General features: G+C 33.2%; 1 protein-coding gene across 1 annotated transcript; it reads right to left on the bottom strand.

The window, feature by feature from the left end:
• Positions 1 to 989: 989 nt before the first annotated feature.
• On the bottom strand, positions 990 to 3,110 carry LOC132614646 (uncharacterized). Its single transcript, XM_060329153.1, has one exon. It carries the CDS (start codon positions 2,614 to 2,616, stop codon positions 1,396 to 1,398), a length of 1,221 nt encoding a protein of 406 aa, XP_060185136.1. The 5' UTR covers positions 2,617 to 3,110; the 3' UTR covers positions 990 to 1,395.
• Between the last annotated feature and the right edge of the window lie 12,577 nt (positions 3,111 to 15,687).

Here is a 15,687-nt window from a genome sequence, read left to right as displayed (position 1 = left end):
TAGATTCGGTCCACAACAGTCGTTTTCATTTCCATTGTATTTCTTCGATCAAGTATTATATGTCATTTAACAAACTCTCACACCCACAGCCAATCGCTAATCATTAATTGTTTTGCTACGAAACGTTCATACACTTCATTTCCCTATAACATATATTGAGATCCGAACACATATCATATACCCACTCACAAATTCAGTTGATTATCCAAATTCGGGGTAAACAATAAGGCCTTAGATAAAAGAGAACTGTAATTAATAAAAACAGGTGACACCAAGGATATCTATGATTATTATATTCAACAAAGTATAGTCTTTCAAATATTTGTTGTCACTGATAAAGAAAAAAGTCTTGGCATGTTTAATAAAATTTCGCTTAATCAAAGAGGAATAGTGTGAAGCGGATTCGACAACAAACTAAAACAGTTGTGAAACTGTAGAATAGTCTACGGGAACCTTTGAAGCTAGGAAAAACGTGTTTCTGAGAGTTCAACAACATTAATCTTTAAAAATCCCTGAGAAATCGATCAATTGGTGATGAACATTATCTCCCATTTTAGAAAAAAAACTATAATTTCTGTAAGTTAAAATAGATCAATTTTTTTACGTATTGCAGCAAAGTGATGGATTTTAATCAGTAATACATATTATCTTTTCACATGCTGGATAATATCATGAACTACTATTAAAGAAAGAAGAAAAAAAGCATTTTTTGGACTGGAAGTGAGCAGAAGAAATTAGAGAAAATCCCCAAAAGCTAGGCACTTTTTTTTTTTTTTTTCCATAGCCAAAAATAGTGAATTCTTTATTTTTTGGGCCTAAATAATGCATGTAACACCAAACAGAGTTCAGAGAATAGAAGGTACGAGGAACATCAAAAGAGTGCTAGAGTTTGATATGCTTTTGATTTTTCTCTGTTGATGCACCACAATGTAAAACAAGCTATCGATTAAAAAGGAATGAAACCACAGTAATAAAAGAAACTTAGAAAATGCAAAGTCACAACATTTCACTATTCCAAGAAACCAATAATATTGACAAGAAAACAAGGAAAATAAACCAAGAAATCCGCCATCATTCTAATCATCATATCTGTATTCCATCTCCCTTTTCTACCTAATCTAAATCTAATCTATAAGTATATGATTAGCCATATAATCAACAACTTCAACAAACAATCCCAAGACCGTCATATATCTACAGAGTTCATGAAATTAAACTAAAGTTCACCTTTAAAAAAAAAAAAAATCATGATTAAGAAAACATGATGGTAAGTAAACACTACTAAATGTCTCATTTTTTCCTTTTCATTGTTGCTATGATCACATAATCATCATCATCATGACTTCAATAATCTTTCTATTGAGTAATAATAATCTTATTTCCCCCTTTTTTTTCCTAGTCTGAAGAACAAATCCATGATTCCATCACCCCTTCACCACCTCTGCTTGCTACTGTTTCCTGCACCTTATTATCGCCATGAAAATTTGTTGAAGAAGCTGCAATATTCTCATTCCTCGACGACGTTGCTTGTTCTGGAGATATCAAATTAGGAAGCCCACTTAAAAGATGTCCATGTTGAGCACTATTCATACTATACTCTTCAAGAACACTTCCAATCTTAATCTGTGATGAGTTGTTTGATGGCATTTGGAATTGTTCTTGATCTTTGGACACACCAAGTGGATACTTTTGAGAAGATTGAAGAAGTGACGTGAGGATTGAGTTCTGTTGAATTGTACTAAAAAGATTAGAACTTTGTGTAACAGAACTAGCGACTCCACTAGGAAGCTGCGGCTGGTAGTTAATGTTTGAATTAGAAGCACTAGTACTTGAAGAACCAGAAGCAATATTGTTAGCTAAACAACTCAACATTAACGACGAAGACGACGACGACGAAGAAGAAGTTGAAGAATTAGGAGAAAGAAAGGGCGGTGGTACTTGAATTTTCTGAGGGAAAGGTCTTCTTAGATAATTAGGTGGTTGTGAAATATTAAGAGGATTATTATTACTAGAAGCACCAGCAAATAAATCAAATCTGCTTGTTCTAGGTGCAAAATAAGATGATGTAAAAGGTGGTGCAGGTATCCCAGTAAATTCTTGAACCATAGCTCTGAAATTAGTTGTATCAGTTGTCAACACAGTTGTTGGTGCTCTTCTTGAAGCTCTTGATCTTTTCTTCGGATTACGTGGCGCTTGCGTAACCGGTTGATCTGATGATGGCGCAACTGTTCCAGTAGTAGTAGTAGTAGTAACACTCACGTTAGCGACCCCACAGTGTGGTGATGGTGCTGAAGGGAAAGAAACATCACCAAATGATAATGATTTAGGAGTATTAGATGATGGTAACAACATCATGGGGTTGTTGTTTTGCTCAGATCTTAGGGTTTTGGACCAATCAGTATTGAAAAGTGAATTAGTTGTTGTGTAGTTGTGTGGTGGTTGTGGTCGAGATATGGGGTTGAAATAGTTGGCAAAAGGGTCAAAAATGGAGGAATTTTGTGTGTGGAAAGTTGAAGAATTAAAAGAATCAGAAGCAAGCGAATTGTACTCTTCATCACCACCAGCACCACCACCACTTGATGACTGTAGACTTGCACTGTTGTTTCCAGAATCCATTATTTTGCTTTTAACAGAGAAGAAGAACAAAAGGAATAAAGGAAAGAAGAACAACAAAGAACAAAAGGACAGAGATATGGAGAGAGAGAGAGAGAGATCTATTTTGTTGGTTTTAGTGCACAATAGATTTTGTATTACTTACTGGAAAAACCCCATTAAAGAAGAAGACAATCAGAAAGTACCCTCCAATAAGTTTCAAACCTGTGATGATCTGCACAAAAGAATGATGATAGTAGTAGTACTACTACTCCTTTTTCCCATGCTTCTTTTCTCAATTTGTCTCTGAGCCACAAACAAGTGAAAAAGGTTGAGAAGTGATGAGATTGATATATCTTTGTGGTTTTATTGCCCTTGTGTTAGGTACTAGGGTTTTCAGAAAAGAGAAAAGGGGAATATGAGAGGAAGAAAAAGAAAGAGAGAAATGAAGAAGAAAGAAGGAATTTATTTATCTCTATGTAAGAAATTAAAGAGGAGAAGAAAGAAGGAAAAAAAGAGAGGCGGCTTTAGAGTAGATATCTCAAAATTTCCCACTCAAAGGATATAACAGAGTGGGGTATATTGAAAGTGACTGATCTGTTTGCTGTGTGATTTTCTATGGTCTTAGATTTACAGTGTGAAAGAGCTCTATATTGCTTTAAAAGAAATTAAATCTGCCAGAAAAAAAAAAAAACTATTATCATTGCTTATAAAAGAAAAGTCTAAACTGAAGTAAATGGATTAGTTAATAGATTTTACTACTTTTTATTATCGGGTCATGTCATTTATTTTTTACATGAAATAATGAGGTAAGCATGAAGCCAAATATTAGAGAAGATGATGGTTGGTGAAAGAAAGGCCATGAAGGAAACAGAGAGCCACTAATTAAGTACATTTAATATCACCTTTCAATACACAAGCTTACAAAATGTATATATCCACACCAAATATATTATTTATCATGAAATTGACATGTAAAAATACTCCCACTTCAATGCCATATTACTTTATTCTTATATATTCATTTAATTGAAATTTACTATATGAAAAAAACCAAATAATTAGTTCTTATTTTCTAAGGGGCAAACGAATATTACTCCCTCAATTCAAAATGGTTTATATTTGAGTGTTAGTTTACACAATGCTGTAAAGAGATTCATTTGAGAATAAGCCCAAGGATATAAACTGGTGCTTTAATTAGAAGTTCTTTTTGTTGTCTTAAAGTAACAAAATCTTATTCCAACAATTTTGAATTTAAATATTTTTGAAAGATAAAAGATAAGAGTTCACTTCGAACTTATTAAAAAATATTGCATGTTTGACTAAGTGGGAAAATTCAGAGAGAGTTTCAGAAAAAGGAAAAGTAGGGATATTACCATGAACCTACAGAGAATCTCTCATGCATGTCCTCTTTCCACTGAATTGTAGGTAAAATCATCTTTTTTTCTTTACTTATGTGCTTTTACATCGTTAAATTCACCTCTTCATTACTTTTTTCTTCATACTACAAAGAGTAAAAAGTTTAGATATAACCAAAGTTTTAATCCTTTTTAATAAAAAAGTTAATTTTTGTTTGATGGATGGATAGATCAGTTCAACAACACTTCAAGTTCGCTGCAACAATCCAAAATTTTGCTGTCATTAGATATTCTATTTTTTAATCTAATATTTTATATGTGTAATTCATATTAGATGATATTTTTATATCCAACTTGCTTGCGGAAAAGACTTATCTTGGTCATTCTACGTAAGGCTGTACATCTTTTAACCAATTTTTATTTGCTTTTTTTTTTTAGAAATAATTACTTGGCATAACTACTTCTAAGAGGAAATTATTGATAATAATTATCTTTTAATTTATTTATATTTAATAGCTATAGTGATTTTATTAATTACCATTCGTAACTATACCAAAACACATCAAGCTTCTGTGGCTGAAGTGGTTATTAGGTGTGACTTTGCCCCAGCCCGCCCAGTTTTGAACCCAGTCAACCACATTACTTTTCTTACCGACTCATATTGGATCTTCGAACCCAGCCAACCACATTACTTTTCTTACTGGCTCATATTGTATCTGATATGTAGTTGACCTGAGTGTCTTGGTATCTGAATGTATATGAAGCCAAATACATTATACATATGAGATACATTCAAATAAAGTTCAAATACATGTGACATAAGGTATTTAAGTTTACCTTTTTTTTAATCCATTAATTTATACACAAAACATTTATTATGTATTTATGTTAATGTTTTCTTTTAACACCTAACTACGAACAAAAACCCTAATCCTAAGGCTAAATCCCTCACGTATGCTGAGTCTTACACGTAATATCATAAAAGCAGGTGGCAAGTGGCTTAACACTCATCTCTACTGTCTCTTAAAACCTAAACACTTCACTAAATTTTAACAGTTTCTTTTTTTTCTTTCTTTCTTTCTTTTTTGCCCTTTGGTGGGTGGTATTATTAATTAATTGATAGAATAATATATACTGATGTACATATCATATGGAAAGCGAATACTTTAAGAAATATAGGATTACATAGATACACGTGGCATTAAATGCTGAAGGATTAGATTACCTAAACCTAGCTTAACATATGTTGTTGCTTGCTCCACTTAAACTACTCCAATGGTGCAACTCTATGTAGGCACTAGTTTCTTTCAATCAAAATCATACAATATTTGATCTACTTACCATAAAGAGTCAATAAATACTTTCGCTACCACAAGTTTATACAAACATAAATTTATGTTAATTATAGCATGATTTTTTGAATGGATAATTAAAATTAGAGTATGTTCTTGACACTTAGGGCGTGTTTGGTTTGGAAAAAAACACTTTTTCAGAAAATATTTTCTAATTTTTTTTCATATTGGGTGGTCAAATATTTTGTCCAGCATCAGGAACAACCTCTCTGGCAAAAAATATTTCTCTAAAAAAGCAAGTTTCTTAAAAGTAGACAAAATGACTTTCCTGGTAGATTGGCATTACACACTAAGAGCTCGTTTGGTTCAAAGACAAGTTATACATAGATTAATAACGCGGGGATTAGTAATGTAAGAATTTTGTTGGGTGTTTGGTTCATTGCACTAAAATTGGACACAAAAGATACCATTTGAATATTTATTTATTTTTAAAACTTAAAAAATAATTTGTTACAATTATACCTTTAGATGCTTGCCCTTTATAAGTTTTTTGGAACAAAACAAGGCCAATTTTGTCATTTTAGTTTTTTATCCATGGATAAGTTATCCCATGGTGGTGGTGGGATAAGATAATACAACCTTTGGTGTATTAACTAATCCGTATATTAGTTATGCATGCCCCAAAATGTCAACCAAACATGGTATAAAATAATACTACATCTAATACCATGACTATTTTAGCTAAGACCTCCTACCAAACGAGCTCTAATTGTCTCCTTTGCATGCTCCACCTACCCCACATTTACCCCACCTGCCATAGCCACCCTGCCACCATCCTCATACTCTTATGTATTTGTCTAGTTGATATATAAATGCTTGAGACTTTAACCGTTTATATTACTTGGCCTAAACTAATAACGCAAAAAAGCCCATAGTTTTAAATCTTATCCTATTTAGCTAATTTTGTATATAATTTGAATTACTTAGAAAAAAGACAAAAATTCCTTAATTTATGATTATGATTTTCATTTTTGAAATTGATTAAGCGTGATAGTCATATTTACATCACATATTTAATAATTGTTGGGTGAATTACAAGTGAAAAATATAAAACCTCATTGAATGATATTCATATTTATCATCACAAATTTGATCATTGTTGGGTGAACAGTACTAAAAAATCTCCATTTTCTGACTGAAAAATGTTCAGTGGCTGTTTCCCACTGAATGTCGGTGGAAAAATCTAAATAGTAGTGTTTTCAAAAGGAAAAAGTAAGAAGTTTCCCAGTATTTCAATGGGAATTTATTTCCTACCATGCGTTTTTCCCAGTGAACTTGATCAGTGGGAATGAGATGGGAAAATCATGTTTTATAGAACAAATTTGCCACTAAAAGTCGGTGGGAAAATTCTTTATTTCTAGTAGTGGAATTACAAGTGAAAAATATAAAACTCCAATTTTGGGGTTTCTAAAAGCTTGAAAACTCACGAATGGGTTTTCTGGCTTGTATTTTTTTTTTTTGTTGACAAATTGATGATTTAGGTTCGTTGAGAAGTCATTTTGAAGTTGTGGTTAAATTTAAAGCTATTCGAGGAAGATTTGATCTAGTTGGTAATGTTTTGATACATTTCGGATATAGTATCATGCGTTGAACTTTGCAGGCGAGGAAACCTTTTTTTTTTGTTTTGGTATAATTTTGTGTAATAGTGTCAAAGTGCGTATAAGATCCTCTTATATATTATTATACACTTTTATACAAGGTTGATATATTGTTTACAGTAAATGTGTATTGTATACCGCATATGCATAAATATTGTTGCAAAAAAAAGTTGGCTATCAAACTGTAAACTGAAAATATGGCCACGTAGGTACAATGTCTTGTGTTAGGCTGTTTTTTTTTTTTTTTAAATTCCTTAAATGCTTTTTTAGTATAATATCTTTTGTTTATTTACTGCACAAAAAAAAAAAAAATTTAACGAAAGAAATTGTGAAAAACATTTTCCTTCGTATCCAACACACCCTTTGATGGCAGATTCGGAGAGGAGGGGGTGTGGGAGTTTATATATGTAGATAAGTAGGGATAAGGTATTAGTAGCCTCCTGAACTATATATATTTGAAGTTCCAGGGACACACCTTTTCTTTATGGGGGTGCTATTACCCTCCCGAACTATTTTAAAGTGTAGTAAACGCAACGCCAAGTGCTGACATGGCATAGAGAACTAAACTCTTAGTGGGCAGTGAAATACACGCACTGCCATGTGTATTTTCGCAATTTTTTTTAAAAAAAAAATTTTCAAAATTTTTAATTCCAAAATATTATGGAAATATCACTTTATATTTAGAAAAATGAAAGGACAGTTGTTATTGTCATTATTCTTGTATGAACTTAAAAAAAGAATTGGAGGTGCTGAACATATTCGAAGGTTGTTGAAGTTTTAAAGTTGAGATTCAAGTACTAAACTCATTCTAGATCCTTAGTTGTTGTTGATATTCGAAAATGGAGAAAGAATTTCGAATACACCATTGTTGAACCTTGAAAAACTTGAAGAACAAAAAATGGGTTTGCCAAAATTCTTGATTGTTGGCCAAATTGATTGCTGGAGTTTGGTGATGATGTTCGTGAAGTTGTAGTTGAAATTTAAGCTTGATTTGTGCGGATTTGATTGAGTTTTTGTTGAATTTTGAGACCCAAAAATGAAGAAGATGAAGAACATCGCCTTGTTTTTTTAACGTTCTTGAAAATCGGTCTTTTTGTAATGCTAATTAGTTATGTATACTCATTAATTGTAAATCTGTCTAATTAAAAAATGACACGTGTCCATATTATTGAGAAATTTAATTCATTTTTCGTCTTTCACATGCCTCCAAGAGAGTGAGCACAGTCTCTATTCCACCTCAACATTAAAGGGTGTATTTATTACACTTTATAACAGTTTTGCAGGGGTAATAAGACCCTTGTAAAGGTAAAGTGTGTCCTTGAAACTTTGAGTATAGTTCGGGATTATTGATTTCTTATCCCTAGATAAATATATAACATAATGGAAGTTGATTTTGACCCTCCAGTGATGATACATATATACATTTTTATCCTAGCCACTGGATTCATATTGAAACCCCATCATGTGTGATTGATGTAATATTCTATCTCTTATTATGATTCGTTTGTAGTACCACACATCATACTATTCCAAAAAGAACAATACAGCATGGTTAGCTAGCTACCAAAAATTTATATTCCAAAATTATGCAAAATTATGCTACCTTTGAGGATCTTAGATTTTTTTTTTCTTTTTCTTTTTCTTTTTCTCTTACGGGTTTGATGGGGTGAAGGTGTCTTTTCAATCTTTTTTTTTTTTTACATGATTCACACATTAATCAGTATTTAGAGATAAAGTTGTCTTTTTCTCGCTGTAACCCTACTTTTCTAAATATTCGATGAATAATTGAAGAGGCATGAAACACGATCTCTCTAATTTACATTATTTTAGCGAAATTTAGATTCATAATATATGAGATTCGCACTTACAATTTTAGCAAGGGATACATTATTAATAGAATGTCTCATGTCGTATAAGATGGAGGCTTCTTTTTCTTTTTTTCCTTTTTCTATTGTCCCAAACTTTGCAGTAACAGTTTTTCTAAATTTAATATTTAAGTTTTTGCAACTAGTAATACACTAATACTTGCTTGACGATTTTCTGAGTTTTTTCTTGACCTCAAAAACTAAGAGCTTCTCTTTTTTTTTAATTTTTTTTTTTTATATATATTTTAGGCCAAACATTATCAAACAAAAACTTTTTACATGAATTTGAAACTTAGTTTGTGGCAAATGCGTAGGAGCAGTGTTTCACTAGAAAGTACAATACCTAGGAGTAGTAATTTGCTTGGGGCAGAAACAGAATCATTAATTCGTTGAAAATAGGCAGACATCCTTTAAGAAATGGATAAAAACACACCGACCGACCAAGAGCTACAGGTTATATCTCACATCGTGGGCCTTTTATTAGTTACAATCTTATAATAAAAAAAAGTTGAATTTTTCTTGGAACCATTTTTAAATGTAAATCACTTAGAAAGCCAAATCATGTAATTGATGGGTTTAAAGTGTCATAGAAGAAGGAAAGAGGTATCTACGGGAATATATAGCCAAAAATAAATACTTCTTACCAACATTAGCCATTAAGTCAAAAAAATAAAATACCAATGATATACAATATTAAAAAAAATCTAGGTAAAAGGAACTGTTCTCATGGTTGGAATTCGATGAAAACACATAAATGAGGCAATACACAAAAATTAAGGAAGATTGGAGGTGATTCGGTCTGGTTTGGAGTTAAAATTCGTACTTGAAATTGAGTTTAAAAATTTCTCAGCGATGTATATCTAACATGTATCTTGCACACAGGTATACATGATTTTTTTTTTAAACATCGAAACTGTCCATATTTCATTGCTATTGGAAGAGAATTACATATGAAGAAGGAGGACTAGGCTTGCCTTCTTGGACACTTGTACAATTTGGGAAAAAATATGCACATCAGTGCCATCCTAAGACAAGTTAAGGAGGGTCAAAATAAATCATGCTCGGTTTCTTCTTTTTTACTCTAAAAACAGGAAATTGCCATCTATCCATGTTTAGTAGACCCTTGATTTGTCCTGGCAAAGAGTTTGAATGAGTAAAAACTCTTGTTACGGTAAGCACTCTTCACCTTCGACCCGAAGGTTGTGGGTTCGAGTCATCAAAAGAGCAAAAAGAGGGAGCTCTTGGGGGAGGGGTTAAAAAAAAAAAAAGGTACAATAATCAATTTGATTCGCTCGGTCAAGTTAAGGCATTGGGTGCCCTTTATGATTCGATCAAAAATTGAATCGTGACAAAACTTTAGAAAGGTTTTAAGATTAGTAATGACCTAATTACTCTTTCTTGCTCAGAATGATGCCTAAATCAACTATTATGCGAACGTTTTTTTGAGAAAAAGAAGTTCATATTTACAAAAATTCTTTTGAATATTATTTAAAATGTAATATTATAAATGTGTGTATATATATATATATATATAGACAAAGAGAGAGAGGCGTACACATGATTTTTTCATAAGCAGTGTCACGTTCGGGTATAAAAACAACTGAATACAACACTATAACATCATATTTAAAACGAACACAATATAAACCAAACACAACTCTCGTCTATTGCAACAATTATTTTAATTTCCATGAGTTTCCATTTTGTAAAATGTATTCAAAATAACCTCATTAGAAATAATACTAAACACTTTTTTTTATGCAAGGCACCAAACAATCACTAAAAATCGGACCCGGCACTTTTGTAACCAAAAAAAAAAAGAATTTGAAACCAAACTAACCCATTAAATAAAAAAGAACCAAAGTAAGTTTCACGCACAGAATTTGTGCGTGAAAGGGCCAAAGTGTACATTTACACTTTTGTCCTTTCACGCACAGATTCTGTGCGTGAAACCCTCCCCCCCCCCCCCCCCCCCCCCCAACCCCAGCCTTTATTCTTTGAAAATCAAACTCAAAATTAAGGTTTTTTCCGTACTTTGACCGAAGATTAGTCACGTTTCAAAACACCGGAATATAAATATTTTATATAGAACTTAATATTTGTTTTAGTGTACAATAATAACGGCTCATTACATCAAGCATACATATATATTTGGATCGTCGTTTTAGGGGTTGTAAAGTGCTCCGAAGTACATTTGAAAACTTGTTATATATATTTAGGTTTAAGTGTCATATTTTATAGGGTTTTGATTAATCTCTTTTGTTTTACTCCCAAAGCTATGAAAGTACTTTTTTGGTTCAAGAAAGATAGAAAAGAGAAAATTACTCTGCTTTGTATTAGTTTTTTTTTTTCCTTTTATGTCTTTTTTATTTTGTTATTGTATTGTGTAATCCGCACCTTTTGAATGCGCAAAAATAAATATAATATTTAAAAATAATTCATTCAATACGAGAGGTTCATAATAATTGAAAAATATTTCATTCCATTAGCAACGAAATACATCATTAAATGATAATAGACTTAAAAAAAAAAATCAAGTTCTAGACACTCTTCTACTTTCAGATGTGCTGCCACCATGGGAGTTTTTCCCACATGAACGCTTATCATGCCCAAATTGCTTACATGTCGAGCACTTGTGAGAGTAAGTCTTTTCGCTAACATCCATTTGATTGTAATAACGGGTTAGCTTATTTTTTCTCAATTTACGGATATGCTTCTTGTTCACAAACATAGAAAACGGCGCGGCTGGCCAATAAGCTTGATCACCAAGGGGATGGAAGTGGCCGGAATATGCTTTAAGGTATTTTACGACCTTATATTCCTCCGCCACATAATCAGTTACATTTCTCGCCATTCTTTCAAAGCACTTGACTGCATGAGAACATGGCATGTGGTACGTTTGCCACTTACCACAAGTGCATGATTTTGTATGCTCAGTAACGATATGTTTGTTTCCTCATTTACCGTCGCAATAACCCGTTCTAACTTCATACACTCGTTGAGCGACGTCATACCCGGTCATTTGGTGACCCTCTTCCTTTCTTCTATGGTGCTCCATCTTTTTGTAGGGCTTTGGTATCCATGTTCCGTCCTCGGCTAATATGGCTCTAGTCTGCCTTCCTATCCGCAAATCGCTCCACGACCTGCCTGAAAGTTAGTCTTACCATTGCGGTGACAGGTAGTCCTCAAGTAGATTTGAGGAGTCCATTGAAAGACTCCAAGCTGTTCGTTGTGAGCATGCCCCATCTCCTTCCTCTATCAGCATAAAGCGTCCATTTTTCAACTTCTAATTTCATCAACCAAACATATGCCTCTTCACTCACTTCCCTTAGCAACTCCATCTTTGCAACCCATTTTCTTTGTTGATGCTGCATCGCAGCCCCCCACATCAATTTGTTTACAGTGCCATTTCCAAACTTTGTTTGCAAATTAGCCTTTAAGTGCTTTAAACAATATCGATGGTAAGCATGTGGAGGCTTCCACCCTTCCAGAGTACGCATATTGTGCAATATGCCTTTATGACGATCTGATAGGACACATATGCCTTGACGATGTTGACACTCAATTTCGTCCCTCCATTATTCCAATTTATTTCCTTGGGATTCTAAATTTATTGACGAGCTAAACACTTTATTTTCACCATTATTTTTATCGCTACTACTATTAATATCGTTACTTTCATTTTCACTATTTTACTATCAACATTACTAGCATTACTTTATCACAAATTTCAAAATGGTTCGTCATCATTTTATTTTCAGATTTTGTACTCGTTAAATTAATTATACTCATAGTATATATTGTACTAGTTATTAAATTAGGAGCCCAAAAATAATTTAAATAAAGGAGGAAGGATCCATATTTTCAGCCAATTAATGGCCTAAATAATCAAGCCCATTTCATCCAACCCGGAGCAGCCCATCACTCGACCAGCCCATACCCGCCGTAACCCGACCCGACCGCGCACTTATCTTAAACAAAAAAAACCCATCGTCATCTACCCTAATCTCTTCAACACGCGCCGCACCCCTCTGCTCAGCCCTTCTCTCTACCTTTCCTCTCCCCTCCATTTCTAGTGAAAACCCAAATCCCCTTTCACCATTACAAGACTTTGCTACCCCCATTTTCGGATTAAACTTAATTCACACACAGCCACACCTTGTCATCTCCTCTCTCTCTTCTTCGATAAATTTAGCAAGATTCACAGTAGCTTTCGTTGAATACAGACCGTGCATGGTCATTTGAGGGATAAAAATCAATTATCCCAACGTTCCTCTTTCAGATTTGCAGCCTTGAAGGGCTTATTTTATTCTTTTCCCCTTTTTTTCTTATGGCAATCTGAAAAAATGAAAATTGATTTTGTCCCTTTCTCCCTTTTTCTGATCGAGTAGGTTGAACTACACATGAAAAATCCTTTCCTCCGCTGAACTTTGACCACAAAAATAAGCTTTATCAGTTTGTTCAAACCCGTGACACCTTTTCCACATTTTTCAAATTTGAAATTTGAATACTTAACCCTAGAACCCATCTTCTATAAATGCAATCTTGAAATCTGAGGAGAGGGGAGTTCTTCTTTTTTAGCGGCCTTGATCTTTCTAAAAAATTAACATTTCTTCATCCCTGTACTGTCGGGTACTCTTTGGAAATATCAAGACATTTTACCCTTTTGTTACTTTGAATTCGGGTGTAGATCCGAGAATCGAACCCAGTTCGCTGCACTCGAGGAAGGTAAACAATCCTTCTTTAACTAGTTTAATTTCAGTTTTGGTAGTGTAGTAAGTGTTTATGTGTTCACACATGTCTGTCGTTTCAGTTAGTTTAGTTTGTTCATGTGTGTTCTGTTGTTAGTTAATCTAATCTTAGTATTTTGATACTATTCGTGTATATTTGTGTTTAGTTAATTGCAGTTCAATGGTCGATAGTACTTGTGCATTCATATCTTGGTTTAGTTTCAGTCAATACTTTCATATGTTATGCTTAGTATAGTGGCTGATTGGTATGTGTTCATATTCGTTTGAGCATGATTAGTTAGCTGTTAAACTCATATTTTAGTTTAGACTAGGTTAGTCATATTCAACGGCTCTTTAATATCTGATTAATACATCGTTAGCTTATCAATCATAAGAGATTAGTATGCATGCATGTTTGACTGTCTGAAGATCACGTATGCCTAAATATTTCTTTTAGAAAGCTTAAGTCTGAATGTTAAAGGGAAAATTTTGATCTGGTTTGAGCTAAACTAATTTACACTTTCTCTTTCCAAAATAGTTGTGAATGCCTTCAAGTATGGCTGCATTACCCTTTCCTTTGACAGAACACTAACTTCAGCAATAGCCTATCTTTCATTTTATTTAAAGTATTGTTTCTAAGCTGTGTTAACAAGCCCATGTTGAGTTCTATATGATTTTCTGCGAAACTTTTGCTACTGATTGAATCAGTTTCTTTGAGTTCAACATTATTTCTTTTCAGTCTCCCTTTCCTGACTTGTTAAAGAAGTGAAAATTTTTAGCTTGGTTGTTTTCATGCTTCACTTGAAATGTTGGTTTCTTCTGAAATTCAGAGCTGAATAGTTAAGGACAGAATTGGTGCTCTCTGACTATTTTAACTAGTACATGATATGTTGAGGTGCTTAAGCATTGAGTTTGTTTAATATGCTCCTTTTCTGTCTGCTTCTTCTGTGGTCATTGAGTTCTTTGCTAAAAGATTGGAGTAGTGATTAATAAACCATGAAAAAAAAAACTATAACTTAGCAATCTTAACTGGTAAAAAAATCTGAATGTATTTATCTTAGCAAATGTGCTTCTATTCCTTTCCTCCGTCTTCTGTTTTTTTTTTCCTACTTGGGATTTTCATAATACATATGAGGGAGGTCTTATAATTGCCTAAAATTGTTCATGGCTGTTGATTAAAATACAGTCTGTTGGCACTTCCCCATTCTGCCTAATTGCTAAAAAATTCAACATGTATATATGAAGAGACCTTGGTTATCTAGATTGAGGAATACTAAAATATGATACGTTACTTTGTCTGTTATTCTGTTCAGTGTTCAGCTGCTGCCCTTTTAGATACATCCACTGTTACTTTGTATTTTTCATGGTGTCCTGATACATCCAATGATCTGTTCAGATGATGAATTTGTTTGAATATACACAGTATATGTCCAGTCCACTGATCTGTCTTTTCTTTTTGTTTCATGATTTTCCAGAGCCGCGAGGAGTTTCGTTTTGAGACTTGATGATGCCGCCAGGCCCAAACTTGCATCCATTTTCCTCGTCTGTTTCATTCCATTGAAATGCCTCCGAACCAAAGCAACCAGAGGAAGAAAAAAGAAAAATAGTCACAGCATTTTTCGTTTTTCCTGGCGTGGATTTTTTTTTTTTTTTATAATTTCATTTCCTCTGCTTATGTCTGCTTGCTTGATATGTTTAGAGATAATAGCCTAAAACGATTTGGAACCTAACTGGTTAGATGATAAGGGGAAATTGACAATTAACTTTCTTTGTTTAGAGTCCATAATATCTATAATAATGTTTTCAACGTTCTGAGAATTCAGGTGTTTATTTGCACAATGAAGAGGTGATTTGATAATATTATTTGCACAAAGAAGATGTGATTTACACAAACAATTGTTAGGTTGATAAGGAGAAATAGCTTCTGCTTTCCACAATTGAACTTGCATCCCTTTCTATGATGTTTTTGAGCCAAATTTTAGATTCTATTCAACCCTTCTTTTTAAAATCAATTACTTTAAATTCAAATCATTAACTCCTTTCAAGATGTAACCATTTCTACCGGGTTTCTCTTTTAACAGAAAGATCAAGTGCTGAAGGCTAAATCAAGTATTTTCTCTTGCATGCAAAATGGATTAATTTTCAACTGATTTGGTTAAGGCTCTCTTAGTTTCTTTTTGAATCATTTGGCC

This window comes from Lycium barbarum, chromosome 10, assembly GCF_019175385.1.
Source record: "Lycium barbarum isolate Lr01 chromosome 10, ASM1917538v2, whole genome shotgun sequence".
In the NCBI taxonomy this organism is placed as follows: domain Eukaryota; kingdom Viridiplantae; phylum Streptophyta; class Magnoliopsida; order Solanales; family Solanaceae; genus Lycium; species Lycium barbarum.
The sequence above is the reverse complement of the archived record's forward strand: the minus strand, read 5'-3'. Positions and strand labels throughout refer to the sequence as shown.

Bases quoted from the DNA above. Each gene is read 5' to 3' on its own strand.
- LOC132614646 (XM_060329153.1), bottom strand. From the start codon at position 2,616: ATGGATTCTGGAAACAACAGTGCAAGTCTACAGTCATCAAGTGGTGGT.